Source organism: Corylus avellana, chromosome 7 (genome assembly GCF_965113065.1).
Source record: "Corylus avellana chromosome 7, dhCorAvel1.hap1.2, whole genome shotgun sequence".
In the NCBI taxonomy this organism is placed as follows: Eukaryota; Viridiplantae; Streptophyta; class Magnoliopsida; order Fagales; family Betulaceae; genus Corylus; species Corylus avellana.
Genome location: NC_142496.1, coordinates 25,094,533 through 25,120,994, shown reverse-complemented (window position 1 = coordinate 25,120,994; position 26,462 = coordinate 25,094,533). Strand labels below are relative to the sequence as shown.

Sequence of the window (26,462 nt, the reverse complement as noted above, 5' to 3'; positions counted from 1 at the left end):
TGGCAAATACTAATTTAGTATATCCGTCATCATTTCACCAATCAAACTAAAGGGATGCAATGAGGATAGTTTAGGTCACCACCTGCTTTTCAATTTGAACCACCTCCCATGACCTGTAGGAGTGGCTTCGAGAAGGTTTCAATTACCATTTTTTGGCCATTAGGGATGGCTGAACCACCTCCGATGACCATAGGAGTGGTTAGGCCACCTTAGACGGACTGCAAGGTGGCCGAAACCACCCACCGTTAGTTAGTTTAGTTGACGAAAGATGACAGAGGTACTAAATTGATATTTACTCATAAGTTTTTAAGTCATGTATCATCTGTGATACAAATTAAAATCTAAGTAAAAAAAAAAAAAGTGAAAAAACTTGGTACTAAAAAGGTAATTAATCATTTTTAATTTGATGTTGAGTTTGTATTGAAATTCAATTTATTTAATTAGATTAGTTAAATTTTTTGATCTTATCATGCTAATTTTATATTAATTTTTTGTAATTGAGACTGATACAAGAAAGAAAACATTCCCCTAAGCTGAGAAAAAAGCGTTCCTCTAAGCCTAATTTGGACAAATGGTCGAGATTACACGCAACTCTCGGTCTCTCTATGCCTTACGTGGCAAGTTGTTAGTTTCCAATCCCACCCTTTCAGCTCACACTCTTCCCCTTTTCGTAGTTTCACTCAAAGTGTTGAGTGTGTGTCTCTCTCTGTATTGCTCTAAGATTCACACTCTCTCACACATTTGACAACACAGCAAAACAGTACAACCGCGGTGAGAGACATCGAAGTTTGAGATAAAGAGATAACAGACGTCATCATCAACACAAGAGAACTCGAAGCTATTCATTTAAAAGTACTAAAATGCCCTTCACCGGTACCCACCAACCATCGCCCTCGATATTAAGAGAGGGATAGATAGATACAATTTAATGGACATGTATGTATGTCGTATGATGTGTTGTTTATTGATGATATTGATGACATAGATACATCCATCATCATCATATATGCATCAGATAACCCACAACGACCTGATCCCATCTTGTCCGCTTTGTCATGTCTCTGTCCGTAATGTATCTCGTCCCTTCTTTCTCATGCGTTGAATTTTCAACCCACTCCCACGCTTGGATTCTCTCTCTCTCTCACACAGATTGAATATATATGTGTATTGTTTTTTTTCATGTCACAGATCGAGACCACCACAGGTTCACAAGGCAACCCATCTGTTAGAGAAACCGGGTGGTCTATGCAAGAAAAGAATCATTTAGGACACCCAACCGAATACTCTCTTTTTAGTTTTTTAATTCCGCGCCAGTAGAGTATTTTATTTGCTCTCCTTTTATTTACATAATTATTTCTTATTTGCCTCTCTCTCTCTCTTTCTCTCTCTGTGATAGCTCTGGTTGTATCTTAATTCTATAATGTGGGGGTGGGTGTTTCTTGTAATGGGTGCCTGAGAGGGGGGTGGGCTGAAGGGCAGAGGAACAAGCTACGGGAAAAGGAGAAGAAGAGGGCAAAGCTGTGTTATTTGTGTGCTTTTGAGTGATGATTGAGGCTGAGAGGGAGGTTTGGTGAAGTGGGTGTCTCTGATTTTGAAGGCTTTAAGGTTCTGATGGATACCAAAGGACGACTTATTGCGGGTTCTCACAACAGGAATGAGTTTATTCTGATCAATGCTGATGAGGTTGCTCGAGTAAGTCCTTTTGTTCTTGCTTTTCTCATTGCCTCTCTCAACTTCTCTGAAAAGAAGTGTTCTATTTTTGCTTTTCTTACCGTCTATAAGTCATTTTTCCACACCCTTCTGTGGAATTTGAAGACAAGTGCTCGTTTTGCGATTTTCTTTCATGGGTCTGCTCCTGAAATCACATACATTGGCTTTTTCTTTCTAATTTCTGAACTTCTTCCCCTCTGTTCTTGGCCGTTTTCCTCTGGGTATGCGTTTCTTTTTTCTTTGTTCTTTTCGTTGTGGTAGTTTTTTTTTTTTTTTTTGGGTCAAATTTCCATCTGATCTTATTGTAGCTCTTTAAGCTACAATTACTGATCTGGGTGGCTTTTTTTTTTTTTTTTTTTTTTGGGAGTATTTCTCAGCCTCGTAAAACTTGTATCTGTATTTCTTCGGTTTGCAGAGAAAGGCAATACTGGATAATGTTTACTTTCTTTTTCAATTTTTCCGACATGTAATGCCTGGAGTGAAAAAGCCTTCACTTATTGATTATTGTTCTTTCTCTCTTAGTTTCTAGACTTGAGAGCCGGTCAATGAAAACATTGCATGAAAGTTTTCAATTTTGTATCCCCCACTGTATTAATAATTGTCTTCACTAACTTTAATGTTCAAGCAGCTTCAATTTCTGTTGGGTACTTGTGAATTTCTGACTCATGATCTGGTGGAGATTTAACATTGCTATGGCTATTGCGAGTCTCAGGTGACTTCTGTTAAAGAACTGAGCGGGCAGATTTGCCAGATCTGTGGGGATGAGATAGAGGTTACAGTCGATGGCGAGCCATTTGTTGCTTGCAACGAATGTGCCTTTCCTGTTTGCAGACCTTGCTATGAGTATGAAAGAAGAGAAGGCAATCAGGCCTGTCCTCAGTGCAAAACCAGATTCAAGCGCATCAAAGGTGTGAGAGACTTTCCCATTTTTGGTTGGTTTTTTTCAGTAATAATTTCGACTAACAATGCAACCAATTCCAGGGTGTCCCAGAGTTGAAGGCGATGAAGAAGAGGATGATACTGATGATTTGGAGAACGAGTTTGATATTGGGAGCAACTCTCACCACATTGCCGAGGCCATGCTCTCTGCTCGCCTTAATGTCGGCCGTGGCTCCCAAGCCACGGTTGCCACGCCGTCGGAGCTGGATTCTGCCTCCGTTGCTGCAGATATTCCTCTCCTGACCTATGGCGACCATGAGGTGAAATTTTGATATAGCAATCTGATTCTTCTGTTTTTGTGCTCATCATTCTTTCCGATTCTTGCGTCTGATACTGATTGTTTGTTCATGGTTAAGGATGCTGGAATATCCTCTGACAAGCATGCTCTTATTATTCCCCCATTTATGAGTCGTGGAAAACGGGTCCATCCGATGCCGATTTCTGATTCTTCCATGTCCTGTAAGTTTGTAAATTTGAACTGGGTGCTGATGTTTATAGCTGTTCTGTTTTACTTAATGTGTGATAACTGCTGTTGATGATGCAGTTCAACCCAGACCATTGGATCCTAAGAAAGACTTAGCTGTGTATGGATATGGAACTGTTGCATGGAAGGAGCGAATGGAGGAGTGGAAAAAGAAGCAAAATGAAAAACTTCAGGTGGTTAAGCACCAAAGAGGAGACAGTGGTGGAAACCATGATGGAGATGAGCCGGATGATCCTGATTTGCCCATGTAGGTTCACTTTTCATCCTCCTTTATATATAAAAAAAAGTATTGTATTGCTGGGTCTTGACTGTTTATTTTATTCTTAAATAATGCAATTGACATTTTAAACTCTTGTTCTTGATCTGTTTCATTAGTTGAACTGTTCACAGAATTGCAAAACCCAGGCCAAGAGTACGATTGTTAATTGTTAGTTTACCAAGTTCCTTTTTGTTCTTTTCTTAAATTAGAAGGGGGGAAAAACTGTTACTTCATTCACACTTGGACTTTGGCTGCTGCAAATAGATTTAGAATTTCCAGTGCCAATTCACTCTAGTTCAACTGGCACTTCCTCCTCTCCCACGAGTTGGTGAAGATGAGGTCATAGGTTTAAGACTCATTCGGCCAGTGTGCAACATCCCAATATAAGAAATAAGATTTTCAAATTACTATCCATCGGATTCATTTTGTGTAGTCATCTTTAACTAAAATAAACGGTCATGTCAGGCACTCATGATATACATATTGAAGAAGAGTATTCATGTTTAAAGAGCAATATCTTTACAACTAGAACGATCATTAGTTGCTTGAGAATGCTGGTTCTTAGTTTAAAATTTTCATTTATGGTTAAAAGAGACGGGGGCTTTCATAAATGTGAATTATTTTAGCCTTCAAGAATAAAGGCAAATAAGAACTTCAACTGCAAAGTTCAAGAGCTATTTGAGAAAACATAGAGATCTGGTTGAACTTTTCAGAACATCAAGAAAGTTTTCAGCTTAAAAGATTGAAAATGTAAATGCCATGTATCTCATCTCTTTCTCCAAATGAACCTATATATACAAGGTGTAATTTGCTAGTGTAATATGAGAATATCATCACCATAGTAAGAATAAAAAGCTAAAATGATTTTATAAACTTACTATGACCGTTGCATTCATTAAGTAATGCTCTGGACCGGCCGTCAGAAACACAAATATGCGATGGCAACCGGCCATGCATGTTGACAATGTACATAAAAATGAAACCCAGTTTGGTGGTAGTTTGGGACTGATGCAATTTTCTTTTCTGCATTTCAGAAAAATATTCTAATAATGCTTGGGCTATTGCCAAGATTGAGAAGTTGCCCCCTGACTTGATATCTGATATCTTAAACCTGTCATGAGTTACAAAATTGATTACCTAATAAAATGTAGTTGGCTTTACATATAACTGCTAAACGTACATACCATCCTCACATGGCATAATTAAATATAAGATTAAGTGTCCCGACTTATGTTTCAAGAGTTCACTGTCAGGAGGGATCTGTTTGTCTTGTGAAAGTACAGTAGTCAGCAATCAATATGTTAAGTTAATTAGGAATAAATAGTTAAGCTCTGCTATATCTATAATTTCCTTTCTTCCATAACAAGATTCAAGGCTTACTATCATTATTACTCTTACAGGATGGATGAAGGCAGGCAGCCACTTTGGAGAAAGTTATCAATTCCTTCAAGCAAGATAAATCCATACAGAATGATAATTCTTCTCCGAATTGTGATTCTTGGCCTCTTTTTCCAGTATAGAATTACCCATCCAGTCAATAATGCATATGGATTGTGGTTAACATCAGTGATTTGTGAAATATGGTTTGCTGTGTCCTGGATATTTGATCAGTTCCCTAAATGGTGCCCAGTTGTACGAGAAACATACCTTGATCGTTTGTCACTGAGGTACTTTTTTGTTTGTGTTGCATATGTGTTTGTGATTCTCAGTTTTAGCTAACATGCTGTAATATTACTTCTCAGATATGAGAAGGAAGGGAAGCCGTCTGAATTAGCTGATATAGACATATTTGTGAGTACGGTAGATCCGATGAAAGAACCTCCACTTATCACTGCAAATACGGTTTTGTCCATCCTCGCTGTAGATTATCCAGTCGACAAAGTTGCATGCTATGTCTCAGATGATGGTGCAGCCATGCTTACCTTTGAAGCCCTCTCTGAGACATCTGAGTTTGCACGGAAGTGGGTCCCATTCTCCAAGAAGTTCAACATTGAGCCACGGGCCCCTGAATGGTATTTTGCTCAGAAGGTTGATTATTTGAAAGACAAAGTAGATCCAGCATTTATAAGAGAACGGCGTGCAATGAAGGTCTCTTCTTCTCCCTTTTTTTCTTTGCTTCCTTTTCTCAACAGTTCCTTCTCATGAATTGAGGGTCATGGCCCATAAGCAGACAGTGGTGCCAGTTTTGCCTAAAATATGGCTGGCAGAGAGCCATTTTTGGCATTCAGTGAAATACAATATTTTTTTTTCTTTAATGATTCATCTCATCCTTAATAAGGAATGATCACCTTTACTGAGAAAATGTCTATTGTCACTTGTTGTTATAGAGGGACTATGAAGAGTTCAAAGTCCGGATTAATGGGTTGGTAGCCATGGCACAAAAAGTTCCTGAGGAGGGTTGGACAATGCAGGATGGGACTCCATGGCCTGGGAATATTGTCAGGGATCATCCTGGAATGATCCAGGTGAGTTGTTTTCTGAATGCAGTCATGGAATGTTCATCTCCTGGTCTATATGCATTGAGCCAGTCAAAATATGTTGATTTTAATCTTAATGGTCTTATCCAGGTCTTCCTTGGTCAAAATGGTGTTCGTGATGTTGAAGGAAATGAACTACCTCGCCTGATTTATGTATCCCGTGAGAAGAGACCAGGATTTGATCACCACAAGAAGGCTGGGGCCATGAATTCTCTGGTAGGTCTCTCTATCTTTCTTCTCTCAACTTGTGTTCTCAGCAACTTTCTTGTGTCTCACTATTTGTCTAATTGTTTGTAAATGTTTTGGCTGATTAATCAAGATGCGAGTCTCAGCAATCATCTCAAATGCTCCTTACCTCCTGAATGTCGATTGTGATCACTATATAAACAATAGTAAGGCGCTTCGCGAAGCCATGTGCTTCATGATGGACCCCACATCCGGAAAGAAAATCTGTTATGTACAATTTCCTCAAAGATTTGATGGGATTGATCGTCATGATAGATACTCGAATCGCAATGTTGTATTTTTTGATGTAAGTAAGGGATCTTGGTTGTGTTGTTATATTACACAAACAAGGACACACATACAGATTTATCCATCTACAGTGGTTTATTTTATGCAAGTACTAATTCTTTTTGTACAATATAGATCAATATGAAAGGATTAGATGGGATCCAAGGACCAATATATGTCGGAACTGGGTGTGTCTTCAGAAGGCAGGCACTCTATGGATATGATGCCCCCATCAAGAAGAAACCCCCTGGGAAAACATGTAATTGTTTGCCAAAATGGTGCTGCTGCTGTTTTGGATCTAGAAAGAAGAACAAGAAAAAGAAGTCAAATGAAAAAAAGAATAAAAATAAGGAGGCTTCAAGTCAGATACATGCATTAGAAAATATTGAGGAGGGAATTGAAGGTAAGGAGTGGCTTCAGATAGGCAATTAGTGTAGCATTTGTTGTTTGTTTTTTAACATTCTAAATCTTTTTTTTTTTTTTTTTTCTTTTAGAAAAAGTTCCTGAATGAGGTGCAAAAATTTACATTCACCTTATAACCCCAAAAAAGAACGAACGAACTTTTTTTCTTGAAAATTTATACTTGACCTGGTTAGCCCCAAATCTTGAAATGTTTCAGGATTAGTCTCTTGTCAATCATTGTAAATTTGTATTAAACTCAGATCATTTATGTTTCTCCTGGAACTTCCATTGCAGGAATAGATAATGAAAAATCTTCCCTAATGCCCCAAATAAAACTTGAGAAAAAATTTGGACAGTCACCAGTTTTCTTGGCTTCAACACTAATGGAAGATGGTGGAGTTCCAAGAGGAGCAAGTTCTGCATCACTCTTGAAGGAAGCAGTCCATGTCATTAGCTGTGGTTATGAAGATAAAACAGAATGGGGGAAAGAGGTATGGTGCAACCGTTTCATAGTTAACAAAGTTGTTTTCTTCAGTCTCTTTCTTTAGCATGGTATGAAACTTCATATTGTCATGTGGCTAAATTACATTTATGTTTCAGGTTGGGTGGATATATGGCTCAGTTACAGAGGATATACTAACAGGATTCAAAATGCACTGTCATGGCTGGCGATCAGTGTATTGCATACCGAAAAGGCCGGCGTTTAAGGGTTCAGCTCCTATAAATCTCTCAGATCGTCTACACCAGGTTCTGCGATGGGCCCTGGGATCTGTTGAGATTTTCTTTAGTAAGCATTGTCCAATATGGTATGGATATGGGTGCGGCTTGAAACCATTGGAGCGGTTTTCTTACATAAATTCGGTGGTTTATCCTTTGACATCAATTCCTTTGCTTGCTTACTGTACCTTGCCTGCTATCTGTCTCCTTACCGGGAAGTTCATCGTCCCAGAGGTAATCCTAAATGCTTTTGATTCCCAAATATATAGGATATATTCAAACTTAAAGTATTCTCCTAGGTCCCTCTTTTGTTTAGACATACTTTGTAAATTCCAAGTTTAAAATCTGCAAGGCATTCAGCTAATGCTAGGATTTTTTTTTTTTTTTTTTTCTTTTCTTTTGGAACAGATAAGCAACTATGCAAGTCTCATATTCATCGCCCTCTTCATATCCATAGCTGCAACTAGCATCCTTGAGATGCAATGGGGACATGTTGGCATCCATGACTGGTGGAGGAATGAACAATTCTGGGTAATTGGAGGTGTCTCATCACATCTGTTTGCTCTCTTCCAGGGTCTGCTCAAGGTTTTGGCAGGGGTTGATACAAACTTCACTGTTACATCCAAAGCTGCTGATGATGGGGGTTTTTCTGAGCTCTACCTCTTCAAATGGACATCTTTGTTGATCCCTCCCATGTCCTTGCTGATCATAAACATAATTGGAGTTATGGTCGGGATCTCAGATGCCATCAATAACGGTTATGATTCATGGGGTCCGCTCTTCGGTAGGCTGTTTTTTGCCCTCTGGGTCATTGTTCATCTTTACCCATTCCTCAAGGGAATGATGGGGAAACAGGACAAGGTTCCCACTATTGTTGTGGTCTGGTCAATCCTTCTAGCATCAATTTTCTCTCTTCTATGGGTCCGAGTCAACCCCTTTGTGTCGAAAGGCGGTATTGTATTAGAAGTTTGTGGTTTGAATTGTGACTAAGATGCACAACGCACAAGGTTGAAGTCGAGTTCTTTGTGTAGCATGAGTGGACTAAGTTTTTGGTCAAAAGTGAAATAGATCGCTTGGGCAGCTGTGGTTTGATAACGAAGACCATCTTGTGGTAAAGCAAAGCTACAGAGGGCAAATCCTGTTCATGTGCATGTAGATACAAAGAACAGGATCTGACACTCATATTTGTTCTGCATAGATTATTTTTGATACGTGGGATTTTGTGGGTCGGAAGTGTGATTGTGTTCAGATGATCAGATTGTAATCCCAGGAGAAGATAAAAGAAAAAGGTGAGTTTGATTCATGATTTGTATTCCCTCCTCAATAAGGAGACTTCATATGAAGTGTCATCGTCAGTGAAATGTTTGTCCTTCAATTCACCACGCAGAACTTTGATTAGATTTATTGGTGTAATTTTTAATTTGTTAATAAAATTCCAGCTTTCTAGTACTTCTGGTAAATTACATCTATTTATATGTTGCAGCTTTTTAGTTTCTTTTGAAATCTAATTTTACGTATATTAATCACTCCCAATTCTCTCGCTTTAGACTAAGCTACTCTCTATTTTAAATAAAAAGAAGTAAATATTGTAATATTTCTAGAATACCCTTTAATCTTTGTTGCCGGTGGCTATTACCTTTTTTTCTTTAAAAAAAAAAAAATTATTGCTTACTTTTTAAGACATTATAAGTAATATTAGTAAAATGTCCCTTTAATCAAAGATTCTGTAGGAGTGAATTCTGCTGAAGTTCAGGGTTCAACTATGGATAATTGTCTTCGTTCTCCAGAAATTCTGTTTCTAAAAACTAGATGAACCATGTAAGATTTGAGTATGACTAGAAGATGAGCAAAATCTCAATCGTTAGGCTTTAGAAAATAATTTTGCCGAGCAAATTGAATCATTCAAGCCCAAATGTGCACATAAACAAAAAATTTAGTTGTACAAGACAGACCCAAAAAATAAAAATTTACAGAAAAAAATGTACTGCTAATGAAATACTAAACTCCTGATCCTGTCAGTAAGTATCTGCATGAGGAATGCCATGTACTAAATAATACAAAGTCCATTACTCGCCAAATCTACAAAAACTAATTAACAAGCCGGACCAATTGAATCTAATTATTTTGGAGATCCTCCAATGGGCGTCTTTTTGGCAATGTTTTCATTGCTGTAATGTTACCAATTTGATCATTCTTGATGCTTGGCGTATTCTCTTTTGTATTGTAAGTTTTGAGCAGATTCTTGGGTGTTCTTGGTATCTGACTAGTTTTACACTTTGTTCCTTTCACCATTGAAGAATTCAACTGCCTGGCAGGCAAAACAATGTTTTCCTTCAATTTTGTATCTGGACTCATCTTTTTTGGTGACCCCAACTTCAATTGTGGAGTCTGGGCAACTTCAGCAGCAATGTCTGCAAAACAATTTGAGCAAGAGTAAATGATTAACATCCAGGCACAAATTACACATAAAGGAGGCATTTTGAGAATACCCAAAACAAGCATGTACCTCTACCAACAACCATATTTGTGGAAGCAGGAGATATTTCTTCCATTGTTGCATTTATTTTTGGCAGATCTTGGCTCAACTCCACTGCTTCTACCATATGTTCATAATCATCCATTTCAGCTGACAATTTAATGTCTTCAGCGTCAGGGTTGGCAATATTTTCTACTCGTTTCAATTCATTGTGACCACATTCTGCCATGGCTTCATCTGCAATAACACGATTACTGCCATTGATCTCAGCAGCATCCATCAGCAATTCAGAATATTTGAAATTATTTAAAATCTCACCCTTAATAAGCTCGGATCTATTCTCACAAACATTCCCTTGGGTGATGGCAGCAATTTCACCTTGCTTATTTGATCCTTCATGATTTTGACAGATAGGCTCATGTGAGACAGCAAGGTGAGTGCCCTCCATCTGTGAAACATCCTCTGCCATGTGATGCTCATGATCACCATGTTGCTCTTCAGCAATTTGTTCAGTTATATCCACATTCCGTGTCTCTTCGTTGGCATCCTCACTATTCTTACTCATCGAATTGGCAACTAAGGCCCCTCCATCTGATTTCTCAACTTCATCTTGTTCAACGTCACCCAAAAACAAATCCATCTCCCAACTGGTGAATGCATGTGAATCATCATGCAACTCCAGAGCTTTAGTTTCTGTTATTTCAAAGACAAATTGTTAGTAACTGAAAGAAGCCATGCAGGTCATATAGTGTGTGTGTATTCCCAAACAAGGCATAATCTGAAGTTTTTATAAAAATATATTGCACTGACATAAATTAAATTCTTGTTTCAGAAAAAGAAAAAGGAAAAAAGAAAAAAAAAAAGAGACGGGAATTTTGTGATTGTTAGAATATTACTTAAATGATTATCATTTCCTATCAACTTAATGTTTTGAGTTGGTGGTCATTTAACATGTTATCAAAGCAAATATCCTGAGTTCGAATCTTGTGTCCACCATTTACCTTCCATTTCAATTAAATATTCCATATGTTAGACCTCACTTATTAAGAAAGTTTAAGCTCACATAGAGTATTTGAATATTACTTAAATAATTAAATAAATTATTTCCTATCCACTTAAACTTTTAGAATAAGCGGTGAGTTAACAATGATTATCACCTAAAACTAAGGGAGGTTGGAGTATTTTCACAACAAAAATACTCAAAAATTGATTGCATTTCTTAACCTGATAAATAAGTTCAAACCTATATATATCATACCTCTGTTCTTATTGGCCAAATCTGATAAATAAGTTCAAACCTATATAAATCATACCTCCGTCTTCATTGGCCATCTCCTTCCCTTCTGAATCATTGCTAAGAAACTCGTTGTATGTATGGGATTCAGGTTCCTCTCCTGCACTCAAACCAGTGTACGAATTATCGCCATTTACTACGTTTGTTGAATTTTACACAAAAAGTTAGTCCAGTATATTCCCTTGCATATGAAAAATATGATACAATGAGTCAAGCACTAAAGTAGATAAGGTTCAACAAAAAAGCAAACAATTCAGACAATAAAACTCATATATAAACAAATGTGCTCACCATGAAGTGATGAAACATCCAGTAGAGTAGTAGCACAACTTTGACCCATTTGGGGCCTGCCACAAGAGGTTTCAACAGCTATTTTGACGTCTGCAGAATATTTTTCATCCGTTTCAGTGCCACTCTTAGTTCTGTTTGCAGAAATCTGTGTTTTTTCAACACACTCAATGAGATCCTGGATATTCTCAGAATCAGTAGTTGCATCCATGCTTGTCTCGCTAACTTGATCTGTTACAACTCTAAAGTTTTCATGAGTATGATCCAGTGCAACATCATCTTCAGAGTAATTCACACCAACAAGTTTCTCCACAACAGAGTGACAACCAATGTCAGATTCCTCAGGAGTGCTTTCTGCCATGGGCCTGGCTGAAGCATAATTGAAGCCATTGATTTCAGCAGCTTTTATCAAATGCGTGGAAACAGAAGAACTCTCATAATTCTCACAATCAATATGCTCTTGAACAATGGCAGAGATATCATGTTGCACATTTGATCTACCACCATCTCTACAAATTGACTCATCTGAAACGGCAAAATGAGCTTGGTGCTCAAGCTCCCCTAGAAGCTTCTCAGAATCTTGTTGGTCTTGTTCACTAATCATTGCAGTTTCTTTCATTTTCACAGAACTCTCACTTTGCTTACTTATCAGATTGGCTTCCGGTGCTTCATTTGATATTTCTACATTACCCTGCTCTGCATCCCCAGAAATCAAATTCATCTCCCAACTGGTAAAAATATGAGAACCAAGATGGAACTCCAAGGAACTGTTCTCTTCGGTTCCTAAAAATACAAAATTATGAATCAAAAATATGTTCTAATATTTAATCATGTACTGGAATATCATGTAAGAATTTTTCATATCTATGGCATATTACTGAAGGGAAAGTACAATTGGCTTAAGCTCAAACCTAATGAAGCAGATGTCATTGGTTTAAAATCCCTTTCCCCATTCCCTTGGGACAAAACACTCATTAAAAAAAAAGTCTCTAGCTTATGTTGATCAAGGATTGAGCACTTACCAAAACTTGGCAAAGCAATAACTGGTGAAAGGGCAATGTGATTAGCACCCATTTCATATTTCTCTGAAGTAATAACATGCAACTTTTCAGAACCAGCACATCCACCAGAGTAATCGCCTCTAACGACCATGACATCAAGGTTACTGAAACCAAGTGCTTCGTCAGTCTCATCAACATTACTCGTTTTACTGCTACATAAAGGCTCATTCAAAGTCAAATAATCAATGGAATTATGATCAGCTTGTGTTACTCCACCATTTAGGCCATCAAGTTGCTCTTCAGTAAATTTTTTAGAAAATGTCGCACTAGTTTCTACAGTAGCATCACCTAGACCTTCATTTTGCTGGGCCCCTACTCTTTCCCCCACTGAAATTTCATCATCTGCTGGGAAATGTGAACTTGTATCTATAAGATTGTTGCATATAACTGATGAAAATATGTCGACACTATTTATGTGTAAAACTTTGCATATAAAGGATGAAAATGTGTTTTGAGACTATTTATGTGTAAAACTGATAGATCTGGTCGCAACCTAAATTACAACCATACCTCTACCATCATCAGTCATCTCCTTTCCTTTTGTACCATAGCTGCTTCGCTCAATAAAAATGTCAAATCTATTTTCATCACCTGAATTTAACAATTAACAGAGAATATAATTTAGCATTTCTAAATCATTAGGTCATATCATCAAACAGAAACCCAGAGATTGGTATGTATAATTTAAAAATATAAGTAGAGTAGTTGCTAAAAACAATCAAACATTGCTTTGTATTTGTAGATACCATGTGATGAAGAAACTCTCGGCAATGAGACAATTACGCTACTTGAATGTGTTTCAGGTTTGCCACAAGAGGTATCAGCATAGGAATTAGTTTTTTCAGTGTCTTTCTCATCCCATTTACTGGAACAATCAAATAACTGCACAGAAACAGGTGTGTTCTCCACCCACTTAGCACCATCCTCAACTTTCTCAGAATCCTTTTTTCTTCCAATACTTCTTGCACCAGCTTCATCTGCTGCAACCGTTGTGTTTTCATGGGTATGATCTGATAAAGCATCATAATCACCGTCATTCTCACCATGTTCCTTCTCAACCAAGCCATCAACATTATCTTCTGGAATAAACTGTATATTATCATCATCAGAGTCTTCCTTCTGAGCTTCAAAACTGTCATCATTCAGTTCTTGATCTTCATCTACAGTTCCAAAATTAGCACTTCTATCTGCAGGTTTGTGATCCATGAGACAATCAAAGCCAATGGAAGCACTTTTATCCAACTCTGGAGAATCTTCTATTTTTTGATTGTCAAGATTTCCAAACCTCACTTCATCCACTAGAAAAACAGTTTGAACAACTTCCTTTGATGTCTCCTCTAGAACCTCATGATCTTTAAATAGGACTTCATTTGAAGGAGACACAGAAGTGGCATCAATCGTTGGAAATTCATTCCCACAACCATCGAATGCCTTCTCGTGCGTAGCTGGAGTAGCAGGTGACTGAGTCCTTCCCATTTTTTCCAAGGTCACTGCATAAGCTATTTCATATGGTGCAATCGCATTACTTCGAAAGTTATTATCATCATCAGTACTTTTACTGAATTCAGTATCTTCCCCTTCAGCAAATTGACCACCAAACTCCCCGGACGTAACTTGCTGGAAAGCATCATCTATGAACACAGCATCAGACTGTCTTTCTAAAACTGCAGGGCTTTTTTCTTCCTCCAATTTGTCAATTCCTCCAATGAACTCAGAAGTGGCTTTCACCATTTCCACAGTGTTCTCAACTGAATTTGTATCAGCACTCTGATTCACCTCCCAACCACCATGGTCACCAAGTTCAACTTGCTGAGAACACCCCGAATTTTCCTCCTTGCCTATATGATCATGCTGCTCAAGAAATGATTCTCCTTTCAATTCCTCAGCATTGGCCATACCCTTTGATCCCATAGATTTTTTACTTGAAGTCATATAATCAAGAGGCTCGACATAGCTGTTCCTAGATGTAACCCCCTCTTCATGATTGAAAAGGTTCTCCAAAAATAGTTCTGGAGAAGTCATTGCAGTTGATGCCTCCATTGAAAATGCCTCACTACCATGAAAATTTGAAGTAGCTTTCTCTTCTGCACTTCTCTCAGGACTGCATTCTTCAACACTATTCGGGCTTAAGGTCTCATCCAAAATATTTTGCACGTCTGCAGATTCATTCCTGTTTCCACCTAGCAACTCCAGAGAAAAATGAGTCAAAGACCCTGATTTTATCCACTCTTTTGCAGCATCCTTTGGACTTCCATACTTCGAATCAGTTTGTGCACTTCTTGTCTCTCTTTTATCCTCTGCAGTGTCAACAACCTTAACAGTGGATACAACTGAGTTTTCAGCTTCATGCAACAAAGCAACACCGCTCCCAATAGCACTTCTGTCATTGACTGATAATACAATTTGATCTTTAAGATGAATACCTTCTGCAAATTGAGAAGAGAAAAATATAAAATGAATATTGTGTGTTACAAATTTTTTCTTCCAAAATTAAAAGTGAGACAAAGTGGGGTTGGTTTGGGGGGGGTGGGGGGGGAGCGGGTTTCCTTCTTTTCTTTTAACACAAGCCGTTTCATTAAATGGCACAGTAAATTAAAAATTAAGGAAAGGTTCTTAATAAAACCGCATTGAACAAAAAAGTACTTTAAAACTAGCAAAACTATTACCCTGTCCCTTGAAAGAGTACTATGAAACTAACCTTCTTCCTGTTCAACAATGTCTTTCCGACAAGTGGACTCGCCAGAGGAGATGCCCTTTCTAGCAGAACCAAGAGCTGCAACAAAAGAATTCATAATAGTAAGGTATCGTTGGAGGAAATAGAAGCAAAACAGTAAATTTTGAAGAAGTTATTTAAAATAAAAATGTAGAGATAATATGACCTTGTCACATGCACTCACATTGTAATCCAAGAATAGTGGTGGGAATTGTTTCAACTCTCCCAGTATCCCTCTCTTCTGGGATAATAGGACTAATTCTTCCGCCAGAAGAAAGGTTATGCATACAGCTCACTCTAGTTGCATCAGAAAATTTATCAAACTTTCCCTCTGAGACTTCATTTTCTTTCTCCTCAGCAGCCTGACAATCTCTATTGTCTAAATCAGGAAGGCAACCACCATCCATCCTTAAATTTTGTTCAAAACCACTGTTAATAAGATCTTCATCAGAAGCTGGTGAGCCGCCTCCACTAAGTAATGCCTCTTCATTCTCGTTTTCATTTGTCATGTTCAGCACAGTCCTTATTTTCCTCATTTCATTGCTTACTGAAGTTTCATCTATGCAAATTGTTTCATTAGGAATTTCCATCCCACCAGAATATTTTTCGGCTCCAACATAATTTTTGCTGCTTCTTTCAATCATTGTGGTGGATTGAGCAACGCTTTGGGCTCCAGGCTGATTCTCTTCTGCACATCAAATTAAAGAAAAAAAAAACATCAAAGAGATGAACCAGGTCACGTACCTACAAAAGAGAAACCAAGGAACTAACCTTCTTCTAGGGCATCTTTCTCTGGTGAGGAAGTATGGAGGGAATGATCAATCACTTCGTTGCTAATACCTGACACTGCTACAATGAAGAAATGGTCAAAGAAATCATCTTAATTTTTTAAAACTACTTCGAAACATTAACTTTTCGAACTGTAAGAACACCACATGACCCAAGAAAAAAAAAAAAAAAAAATTCTCACCCTGGCTTTCTGGTGCAGGTCTAAATGGAGTTGCAACTGTAGCACTGTGGCCACTTATTCCTTCATCAGTTTCAGCAGTAAGTAGATTGGAGTCTGGAATAGCTTGCTCTACGTCAGCGGCCCCTACAAATACTTCTGCTTGGGCAATTTCCTCTCCTTCAAATAAATCAAGTGCACTAATTTCATCAACTTTCTCGGAGGTATGTTTAATATTTCTGATTGAGCTCATACTTTCCCTAAGTTCACTCTGATGATCGTCAGCAACTAACTCTTGAATAGTTGGTTTAGCAATTTCATTAGCATCTTCTAGGTTCTTATCGTCCTGAACTGATGATTGGTCATCCCCAGCCGATTGGCCATCTTCCTTATCATTTCTAAGGTTCATGTTTTCACCTATCAAGGGTTCTTCTGTTTCCAATCTTCTTTTCAAATCCGAGAGGTTGGAAGCTTCACCTGTGAATTATTAAGAACAAGGTAAGCGCACATGCAATACATTTATGTCTTAACCAAAAGCGAGTGATCTAAATCAAAAACAAAACAAAAGCAAAGCTAGAGAGAGGCAACAGACAATCAGCAGGAGATATATTAAGGAAATCTGCTGGCTCTGGTTTAACCAAATCGTCATCAGGAATCTCACCTATGCTGTTCAGCGGGCATGACCGATCATCCATGTCACCGTCAGTAATATCATCCAAAGGTAATTCCCCTTCGACATCTAGTAAAATGCTGTCCTCATTGACAACCACAGATTCAGTAACAGCATTATTAGTACTTTGGTCTGTGGTAACACCCTGTAACTTCACCGGTGCTGGAAGCAGAGTTTCCTCCATGGTCATAGTACTATCCATGACTTCCTTCAAGTCAGAATTTCCAGCAGAGACCTCCAAGAAATGAGGTCCCTTCTTCACACTAGACATCGTAGATCCCTTCTGCTTCTCTATAGATTTTCCAGGAATTTCTTCAATGCAGCATGAGTCTGGATCAATTTGGTGTCCTACAGTGTCCAGAATTGCTGACCCAGTATCTAAAATTGGAGGATCTTCAAGGGCCCAAGTGCTTTTGGAACATGGATCGTCCTCTAATATCATTGACTGTCGCCTGTTCTGTTGCTCTATTTCAACAGCTTTACAACTCAGTGCTGCAGGTGCAACCAATTCACTTTTTAATGCATTATGTGAGGATCGTCTTGAAGATCTTTCAATTACATGTTCACTGTCAGTAACTGAACATTCTTCTTTCGGGTTTGGCTTGCGTTTTCGCTTCATTTGCCCATCCTTTCTTGCTCCATCAGCAACTCCATCCACTTCATCAGAGATTAAAATTGAATTGTTTCTAGAAGCATTCCGACTGGACCTCCTCAAGCGTTCTTCCGCAGCATAAAACTTTCCTTCTTGAAGTGATTCTCTTGACTTCTGAATTCCAACTGTTTCATGATTCCCCAACTCTCCAACAGCCGGAGCACCAGAGTTGAATGTGATGCGTTTGGACCTCCTTGGACGACCATTCAGTAAATGTTCCTTCTCATTTTCTTTTGTAGGTTCTACACTTGGTTCAACTTCAGAAGCTCCTTCCACATCTGCATTTCTTGATCGTTTTCTGGTCTCCTTTTTGGGCAGCGGTCTCTTCCTTACCTTTTCAGCCTTCTGGGGAGCAACAGATTCCTGCCTAGATTCAATAGCACCAGGGCCTTTCAGAGGTTCTTCAAGTTGAGGAACCCCTTCTTCACATTCTTCCTGATCTACAAGAGTTTCACATTCACTCTCAACTGCAGACGCTTTCTCCACAAGCTGGACTTCAGGCCCTCTGGTCCTATCAAAAGCCTTAATTTTCCTTAAATCCCCAGCCAATAGTTCAGAGTCTTTGTCAATTGTCGCTTTTCGTTTTGAGCGCCTCAGGACTTTTCCTGGTTCAGCACCTTCCCCAGCAAGAATTTTGCTTTTCACCCTTCCCTTCTGTGGTGCAGATTTCCGCTTCGAACCTTCTCTGCTTAAACCCTTCAAAGGTTCTTCAAGTTGAAGAACACTTTCACATTCTTCCTGAACCTCAACAGTTTTAGTTCCACTAGCAACTGCAGAAGCTTTTCCCTCAAGCTGAGTCCGGGACCTTGTCATCTTACCAACAATTTCAACTTTCTCCATTTCCCTACTCAGTGCAGCAGATCCTTTCTCCTTCCTCACATTCCGTCTTGATCGCTTTGCCAATTTCTCTTTCTCATGTTCAGCACCTTCTCCCACATTACCATTGTCTTCAGAAACATCATTCAATAAAACAACCCCGTCAATACCCCTAGCATTCCTCGTCTTCCTTGAACCTCTCGTTACCATATCATGAGCATTTATGAAACCAGCAACATTATCACTAACCCCGACATCTTTCACCTCCATACCTTCAACCTCGGCACTTCTTCTCGGTCGCTTCTTCCGAACAAATGGCACCGCATCTCCTTGAACAACTTCTTGCGCTCTAGACCTTGTAATTCTACCCGGTCCATCCGTAATTTTCCCGGAGACTCCCATTTCCCCTGCATTTTCAACAACTTGAACCTGCTTTTTCGGCACAGGATTCACTGTAGACCTTGTCCTGCCCGCCCGTTTCTTCACCGGAGTGTAGTCTTTATCCGAATCTGAATCCGAGCCCGAACCCACAAATATAAAGGTTTCATTCTCAGGACTAAACCTAACTTTCTTTGCATTCTTATCTACAACCTTAGATTCATTTTCACTGCTTATTTCCCCCAAATCATTCGAGCATGACTGACCTTGGATTATAGGATTTCCTTCTTCCTGTATAAAATACCAAATTTAGTGAAAAATTGCTCGCTATATTAGAATTGGAAAAAAAAAATTAAAAAATCAGGAGATAAGGAAATGAAATTTTGAATGCTAGTAAAATTTATCAATTTTGAAAATCGAAACAGCCAAATGATGCCAACACAACCATTTGGCCTAAATGGAACTAACTTTCTCCTATTTCCGAGAACCAAACAAAAACATACAGAGCCATCATTTCAATTTTCCTATACTTAGCCTCTATTTTCTCAGTGTAACCAAACAATAACTGAAAGCCAAATGAGCTACACGGGTAAAACAAAAATTGATAAGGAGTACCTTAAGAAGCAAACTAAGCCTATCGGCCATTTGACGATTCGTCAAATTCGCCGGCACGCCATGCTTCTTGCACAGCGCTTGCAGTTGCTTCCTCTTCATTCCATGCAAACCTTCCATCTCTGCAACCATTCCAACGAAACATTACAGAAAATTGAATGTGCCTTTTCCGCTGCGTCTCTTTTTCTTTCGCGTTCTCAAATTCAAAATCGGACCATTTTCCCGCTCTCTGATAGCCGGGGCGTTGCAGTCTCTTCACGCGCTCACGTAGTCAAAAAGTGACGACTCGCGGTGGAGTGTGGACAGGTGTCAGAAAGACTAGGCAATTTATTTATTTATTTTTTTTTTGAAAGTAACTAGGCAATTAATGTTTAAAATGGTGTAGGCTTGTGATGGCAGGTGTCAGGAAGACTACGCAAGTATTTGCTGTCAATGAAACTGCGAGTGGAACTGGAATAAGCAAAGTGGATAATGTATTGCAATGGCACCACGTGGTGAAAGATGATTTGTGCTTTTGAGGATACCCTATTCTGCCAACAGAATTTTGCCACGTGTAAATTTCCGCACCGTTATCACGAAAAGCTGTTGAGTATGGTGTTACAGTATTTCCGTAGACTCCCTATAAGGGTGTTAGTTTCCGAAATAAAAAATGTCTTACAGTAGACTCTTTAAATGAGCCTCAGCCATGAGAATCGTTACAGTGGAACTCAAAGTATAAGATTTTACTATTACAATCCTCATGATTATTAAAATTAAAAAAAAAATGTTTCTCTCTTCTCTACTCTCTCCTCTCATATATATAATATAATTAAAAAATATTTATATTTTAATAATATAGAGAATGATTAAGGAAAGCTATTGGAGTGTATTTTTGACATAGGAAAATAAAAAGTAGTTTGAATCCTTAAATGTAAGAAAAATGATGAGGAAACTGCTTGGAATGCTCTTATGAGTTTTTTTTTTAATAATAATAAAAAGTAATTTATGTAATATAAATAAGAAATATTTATATTTATATTGCTAATGTTCATGTTTTGTAAATATATTATTCTCAATATATTGTTAAAAATTGGAAATAGCATTCACTAAGAGAACACAAAACAGGAAGAAGAATATTCAACTTATAGTAATATATGAGAATATGAAATAAAAAGACATGTAGTAACATATGAGAATATAAAATAAAAAAAACTCAACTAAATGTTAAAATTAAGTTTATTATCCAACAAATATGACAAATTTATTTTATCTTTTTTGTAAGATAAACGATTGTAAGTATGATTTAATTAGTTGTTTACTAAAATCAATGACACGCGATCGGAACTTATAACAATAACCGACACTAAAATCAACCACGTTTGATAGTAAATATAACATATAAAATATCAAAGAAATAAAGAATGAAAGAGCCATGAAACAAAATATTAGAAGTGATAAAAAAAATTAAAAAAAAAATTAACAAAAAAAGAGAAAAAGATAAATATATATATTGGATCATGCTTTTAGTTTGAAAATTTTTAAGATTTTAAACATGTTACATCACTTTTTTGTTAACATTTTATTTTTTGACAAATTTAATATAAAATAAATTAGATGGTGAGGCTCAAGATTTGATAAGAGTGTCAACCTCGGCGCTTATTAGTCATTAGACTCCATACTGCCTTGTTTGGTAAAAGGGTTGGAGTTAGCCTAGACACTATTCATCACAATTTTCTAAAAAAATTAATATCAAAACATTCTAACTTTTTCATTTTTTATATCAAATCATTAACTTTTTATTATTATTCAAATAAAAAAATCACTACAAAACAAAATTTTTTCACTTTTCCATACCACTTTTTCATTTTTTTTATACCAAACATTCTTATTTTTTTTCACATCAATCTACATCAACTACAGTGTCTAGGCCAACCCATTTACCAAAGACCACCACTATGGGCGGGTGGCATAGAAACTTCTGGACAGCACGTTTTCCCTTCTAGATTGAACAGTGGAAAAGTTGGTGGCAAATTGTGGTTATGGATCTTTGGGCTTTCTATTTTGTTCTGGCCCCTGTTGTATTTTCATTCCCCTTTATTGTTTTTTTTTTAATGTTGTTTCATTGTATTGATTTGTTTCTCGTCTCTTCTTGTCTTCGTACTGTCTCAACTATTCCAAAAATAAAAAAAAGTTGATATCTGGTTCAAAAAATAATTGATCGCTAAAGCCTCGACCCCCTTTTTTCTCCTCAAAATATTATCACCTTTTTAATTGTGAAACCTGTTTAATTCAAGCTAATCAAACGGAATAGGAAGAACCATGATCAATAAACATATTTTCATACACAGCTAACAGTTAACTGATCATAGAGTAATCAGGACAGGGAGAGAAAGGGCAGGCCACTTCAATGAAGGGTATTTCTCATTGATGCCAGAGGAGAGGTAAACCACATTCATGCATGTCCTGAAATCTCATATTTGGTACAAACTCAATTCTCTGAATACTTATGGCCGCATTTGGTGCAACGATAAAATGTAGTCTGCCCTTCATCTGCTGATCTCATCTATGGTGACAAAAAAGATAAGAAAATGTGCAACTTCTTAAGAACAAGGGTCCTTGCATTGAGTGCTCAGAAAAAGAAAGAAAAAAAGGTATCTAATATTGAATGGTAGAATACCTGCATGGTCCAAAACTCAGCCTCATCATTATAGCATTTTTCACACTTCTTTTTCACCTGTCAAGACAAAATTATTATTGGAGCAGATTCCTGGGGAAACACCATGGCTGCAAAATCAAGACTATAAATAAAGCAGTTACCTTTGATAATTGTACTTCCTGGTCACGAATGAGCGAGATGCCCAGCTCCATTCTGATATCCTGCAACACAACAAGGATACATAGGGAAATAAACTTGGTGCCATGGCAACTTAATTGAACTGAACAAAGATAAAATCAAAACTTCGGTGTATGAAGCAACTAATTCCATTGCAAAAGCTGAAAATGGTCCTGATTCCAAGTCAACATTTTGATATCTAGAATATATGATCTATGCTTAGCAGTTATTGCTTTAATCTAAAAGAAGAAAAAATCGTATTCCTACAAGTACATGTAAAGTGTAAACATGAAATATGTGGATAGCATAGACACTTAATGTGTCAGACGCCAACAGCAAGATGACTCGACAGGGACTGAACATCCTCATGCATCATCATCTATGTAATTCAACATATAACAATGGTTTATTTTTTTCAGCAAAACAATAGCAACAACCATACACTTAAGTTCTCTCTTCCCCTCCTATCTCCCCCTCTCCCACCCTTTTTCTCCAAACAACTACACATACAAAAGTACAAAATCCAGTAAAAACCATATATTCAATATCTGTTACAGAGGCGCAATATATATCGGGTACATGTAGCATTATCACATAATTATTAGCTCCTACCACATAATAAGCTCAGTCATTATGAAAGACATAATAACCTAACAAAACAAATGCAACGGGAGATCAATTTAAGGCATACCTCAGTTGTGATTACATAAGATATTTCTCTGTTACAAATCTCTGAAGACAACAGAAACTAGTCAGGAATGCACAAATCAAATAAAAATAATACATAAATTTAAGAAATAGTTTCTTGGCCTATAGAATTGTAAAAGCAGCGCCCTCAAGCAAGAGAGACACTAACATGTGTCTGCTGCCATGAGTGCAAAGCTACTAGATCACATAGAATCACACCAAAATGGGGACAGGAATCCCACATTGGAAATACAGAGAGAAGTTCCCATATAATGTTTTAGGTATTCTCTAGTTCAATATGAAATTTTAAGTAAAACATGTAACTATCCAAATAAGCACACCAGCTAATGCGACAGCTATACCTTTCATACTGCGCTCAAACTTGCACTGAGGGCATTTAGCATGCTCAGTTGATTTCATAGATAGCATTGTTCCGCAGAGGTCACAGAACAAGAAATCGCGTTCATGAGAATACGCCATGAGATTCCCCTTCAATGAGCTGTGTATTGAGGAAGTTCTATACATATAATGATAAACTGCGATGATTTAACTTGTATCGACAATGAGAGAATTTCAAACACATTTGCATTTAAAAATGATGCAACTCAAAAGGTGGTTAGACATGAAAAGTTTTTTCTTCCAGACATCTAAAACTAAGAGATTAGCTCGGTTTAAGTGGCTAGGTAAACGTATCATAGCTTGCCTAATTTTCCTGTCGTATCAAGCTAAGATTAATACCAGGCAAAAACTGAAAAAGTTACTCTTGGAGTTGTCTTTTAGTGTGCATTGACGATTAATCCTATTTGGTTAAAGAGAATCTTCCATTTGTTAGTAATCCATCTCAAACACAAAGACATATCATGTCACATTGTTGTACAAATAATATTTGGACTATGTAATGTTTCTTAAGATTTGACGACTATGACAATGAGAAAAGAAAACTGTTGCAATACGAATCAACATGGGAATTCGGCAGCCCATTTAGCCTTTAAAAAGGGTTCTTGGTGAACTTTTTTTTATTTAAATAAAAAGGTGACCCTTCATCATTGTTTTACAAGCCCAAACTTCCATATGATTAACCCAGCTATCCCATTCTTTTGGGTCCGTGTTTCCCATTCATCACATAATTTGTTACTTACAAGCACGGGCCTGCAAACGAGCCGAGCTTGTTATTTTTTCCTGGGAGTTCTCAAATATCAATGTGGAGTTTAGAATTTTTTTTTCTTCCCTATTGAACAACCCTTGAGGAATCAATAACAATAATGATACAGTTTTCTTTCGAATTGAGTTGTATAATTTTTTTTAATCTAGTTTATAAAATTATTTTTTAGCATATGAAAAACACATTATCTTTTAATAGCAATAATTAAGTAGAAGAAAATTCTTGTTAATACCAAAAGGGGTGGTGTGGTAACATTACCCTTGACCTCTACCTCACAAATGACTAACTAAGGCATCAGAGTGAGCTCACGGGTACATCTCTCTAACCCTTCCTTTTCCTACTTTGTGGGCTTACCTAGTGATTGAGCTTGAGGCTAATGTTACTATGCCACCCCTTTTGGTATTAACAATTCTATTAAAAAAAACATGATATTCTTAAGTGCTGAAGGAACAAAGACTTTTCAATTTTAAGTAAAATGAAGATAAATAATTTTCTATGATCAAGATTTTATATGATTACGTTTAATGGTGGTGTACATGTATCCAATTCTAACCCAATAATAATCGTAGCCCACAACCCACGATCATATGTAGATGGGCTTCTAACCCCCTAGGGCCCAACCCAAATTTTTTTTTTTTTGGGTTTGGCCCTATGGGTGGCCTAACCACTTTAATAATTTATTTTCATTTTTTATTTGTTTATTATTTTAGTTTATATTTATTTTTTAAATTTAAAAAATATTTTATTATTTTCTTCTCAGTGGCACAAGTGGCATGTTGATAACCGTTGGATAACATTGGACGGTCATGGGCAATTCCTTAGCTATTGCTGGGGATTCCGATCTCATGGTTTCAAAGTAAGAGCATTTTTAAAATATAATTCTTCTGTCTACAGATATACTAACTCAGTTGTACCTGAACCAATCTTTCCAGAATGTCTAACCTGTATGCTCTTATTCCTATTTCCAAGTGAGAAAAACAAGAGATTTGCATAAATCTCCAAATGACAAAAAAATTAGGGGTAACTGGCACATTACAAAAAGAAGTTTATCTAAGGAATTTGGTCTTATTTTGATTTGAAATCGTCAAGAAAAAATAAAAAGAAGCAACCAGATTATTCATTGGGATGTACCTTTGGGCGATCGGCTTTCACGAAGATGGAAAACCCTCAAACTCAGAATCGCAGAGGAAAACCTTCAAACTCATACCAATCTACAAACAATCAAACCAAAATCTATCACAATCAAACAAAATCTTCACTCTCAGCCTCACCCATGTCCATATCGCTTACAATAAGGGGAAACAGAGGAGGGGATGCCTACAAAACGGGATACCGGAGAGCGAGACGAGAAAGAAAGAGAAAGAAAGAGGAGCTTACCTTGAGCACGACGGAGGCAACCGGTCTACAGAGAGAGAGACCGTGTGGAACTGTGGTTTGCCGAGAGAGAGATGTGATCCGGGGAGAGAGAGAGCTGGAGAGCTGGGAAGACTGAAGCGGCTGCCGGCTGCCGAGAGAGTGAGAGAAAGAGAGAGGGTTTTGAATATAGGTGCAAAACGACGTAGTTTTGACTAAGAAATGGTTTAAAAAAATGGAAAAATAAATAATTTTTTTTTTTTTTTTAAAAAAAAGAAGTTGTTATTATATGTGTATAATTATAATTTATGGATAAATGTAAAATTGGTTAAAAGATAATTTATATAATTTAAATAATTTTCCTCTGCGTAAAACTTTCCTTCTTGAAGTGATTCTCTTATTATTATTATTATTTTTTAGATTTGGCCCTCGGCCACCCCTTAATATTTTATTATTTGATTATTTATTTTTATTTAAATCTAAAACAATATTTTATTATTATTTTTAGTTAGTGGACATGTATCATATTTGTGGCTTTAGGATTTCTTCTTAGAAATCCTAGCCATGAACTGGATATTATCCAGTCTATTTATCCTATTCCAATTTTATGCGGGTTGAATGATATTTCCTTCAAATTGGTTTGGAAGAAATTTTTGTCCGAGTTAGAAAGACTACGCAAGTATATGCTGTCAATTAAACTGTGAGTGGAATTGGTCGTGCTTTTGAGGATACACTATTCTGCCAACAAAATCTTGCCACGTGTAAATATCCGCCCCATGATTATGAAAAGCTGTTGAGTGTGTTTTTATAAGTTTCTTTATTTTAGTAACAATAAAAAGTGATTTATGTAATGTAAATATAAAATAAAATGTCGACTTTTGTAAGAAAAAAATAAAACATGTAATGTGGTTTGCCAAACGGGGCCATCACTTTTGCTTTCCTCAATGTCTTTTTTCTTTTTGTATTTGATTAGAGGAAAAAAAAAAGCCATAAAAACATGTGAAAAATATATTTTATAAAACACGAAAGAAAAATTAAAGC

The 26,462-nt window shown here is 37.2% G+C and overlaps 3 protein-coding genes across 10 annotated transcripts; 1 reads left to right on the top strand and 2 right to left on the bottom strand.

Moving 5' to 3' along the window:
• Positions 1-1,093: 1,093 nt before the first annotated feature.
• LOC132185027 (cellulose synthase A catalytic subunit 2 [UDP-forming]) lies at positions 1,094-8,950 on the top strand. The gene is made up of 14 exons (XM_059598843.2): positions 1,094-1,692; positions 2,423-2,618; positions 2,692-2,909; positions 3,006-3,108; positions 3,194-3,380; positions 4,793-5,059; positions 5,135-5,480; positions 5,720-5,857; positions 5,960-6,085; positions 6,189-6,401; positions 6,518-6,785; positions 7,079-7,275; positions 7,385-7,735; positions 7,910-8,950. The coding sequence occupies exons 1-14, from the start codon at positions 1,612-1,614 to the stop codon at positions 8,489-8,491; spliced, it is 3,273 nt and encodes a 1,090-aa protein (XP_059454826.1). The 5' UTR covers positions 1,094-1,611; the 3' UTR covers positions 8,492-8,950.
• A 449-nt stretch (positions 8,951-9,399) lies between these two features.
• Positions 9,400-19,582, bottom strand: LOC132184645 (uncharacterized). Of its 6 annotated transcripts, XM_059598360.2 has the most exons (14): positions 19,411-19,582; positions 16,941-19,086; positions 16,304-16,756; positions 16,105-16,182; positions 15,518-16,021; positions 15,319-15,393; positions 13,367-15,046; positions 13,131-13,211; positions 12,582-12,965; positions 11,563-12,342; positions 11,291-11,407; positions 10,296-10,670; positions 10,008-10,214; positions 9,400-9,912 (listed from the first exon to the last, which is right to left on the bottom strand). In XM_059598360.2, exons 1-14 carry the CDS (start codon positions 19,537-19,539, stop codon positions 9,617-9,619), a joined length of 7,305 nt encoding a protein of 2,434 aa, XP_059454343.2. In that variant the 5' UTR covers positions 19,540-19,582; the 3' UTR covers positions 9,400-9,616. The 6 variants fall into 6 exon arrangements, with proteins under 6 accessions (XP_059454343.2, XP_059454338.2, XP_059454342.2 ...); XM_059598355.2 differs by having other exon boundaries at positions 10,008-10,670; XM_059598359.2 differs by having other exon boundaries at positions 10,008-10,670; positions 11,291-11,371.
• A 2,112-nt stretch (positions 19,583-21,694) lies between these two features.
• On the bottom strand, positions 21,695-25,588 carry LOC132184516 (DNA-directed RNA polymerase I subunit RPA12). 3 transcript variants are annotated; one of them, XM_059598177.2, is made up of 7 exons: positions 25,446-25,588; positions 25,200-25,279; positions 23,269-23,442; positions 22,911-22,951; positions 22,204-22,263; positions 22,064-22,120; positions 21,695-21,949 (listed from the first exon to the last, which is right to left on the bottom strand). In XM_059598177.2, exons 3-7 carry the CDS (start codon positions 23,429-23,431, stop codon positions 21,875-21,877), a joined length of 396 nt encoding a protein of 131 aa, XP_059454160.1. In that variant the 5' UTR covers positions 23,432-23,442; positions 25,200-25,279; positions 25,446-25,588; the 3' UTR covers positions 21,695-21,874. The 3 variants fall into 3 exon arrangements, with proteins under 3 accessions (XP_059454160.1, XP_059454161.1, XP_059454162.1); XM_059598178.2 differs by having other exon boundaries at positions 23,269-23,423; XM_059598179.2 differs by having other exon boundaries at positions 23,269-23,405.
• Positions 25,589-26,462: the final 874 nt, after the last annotated feature.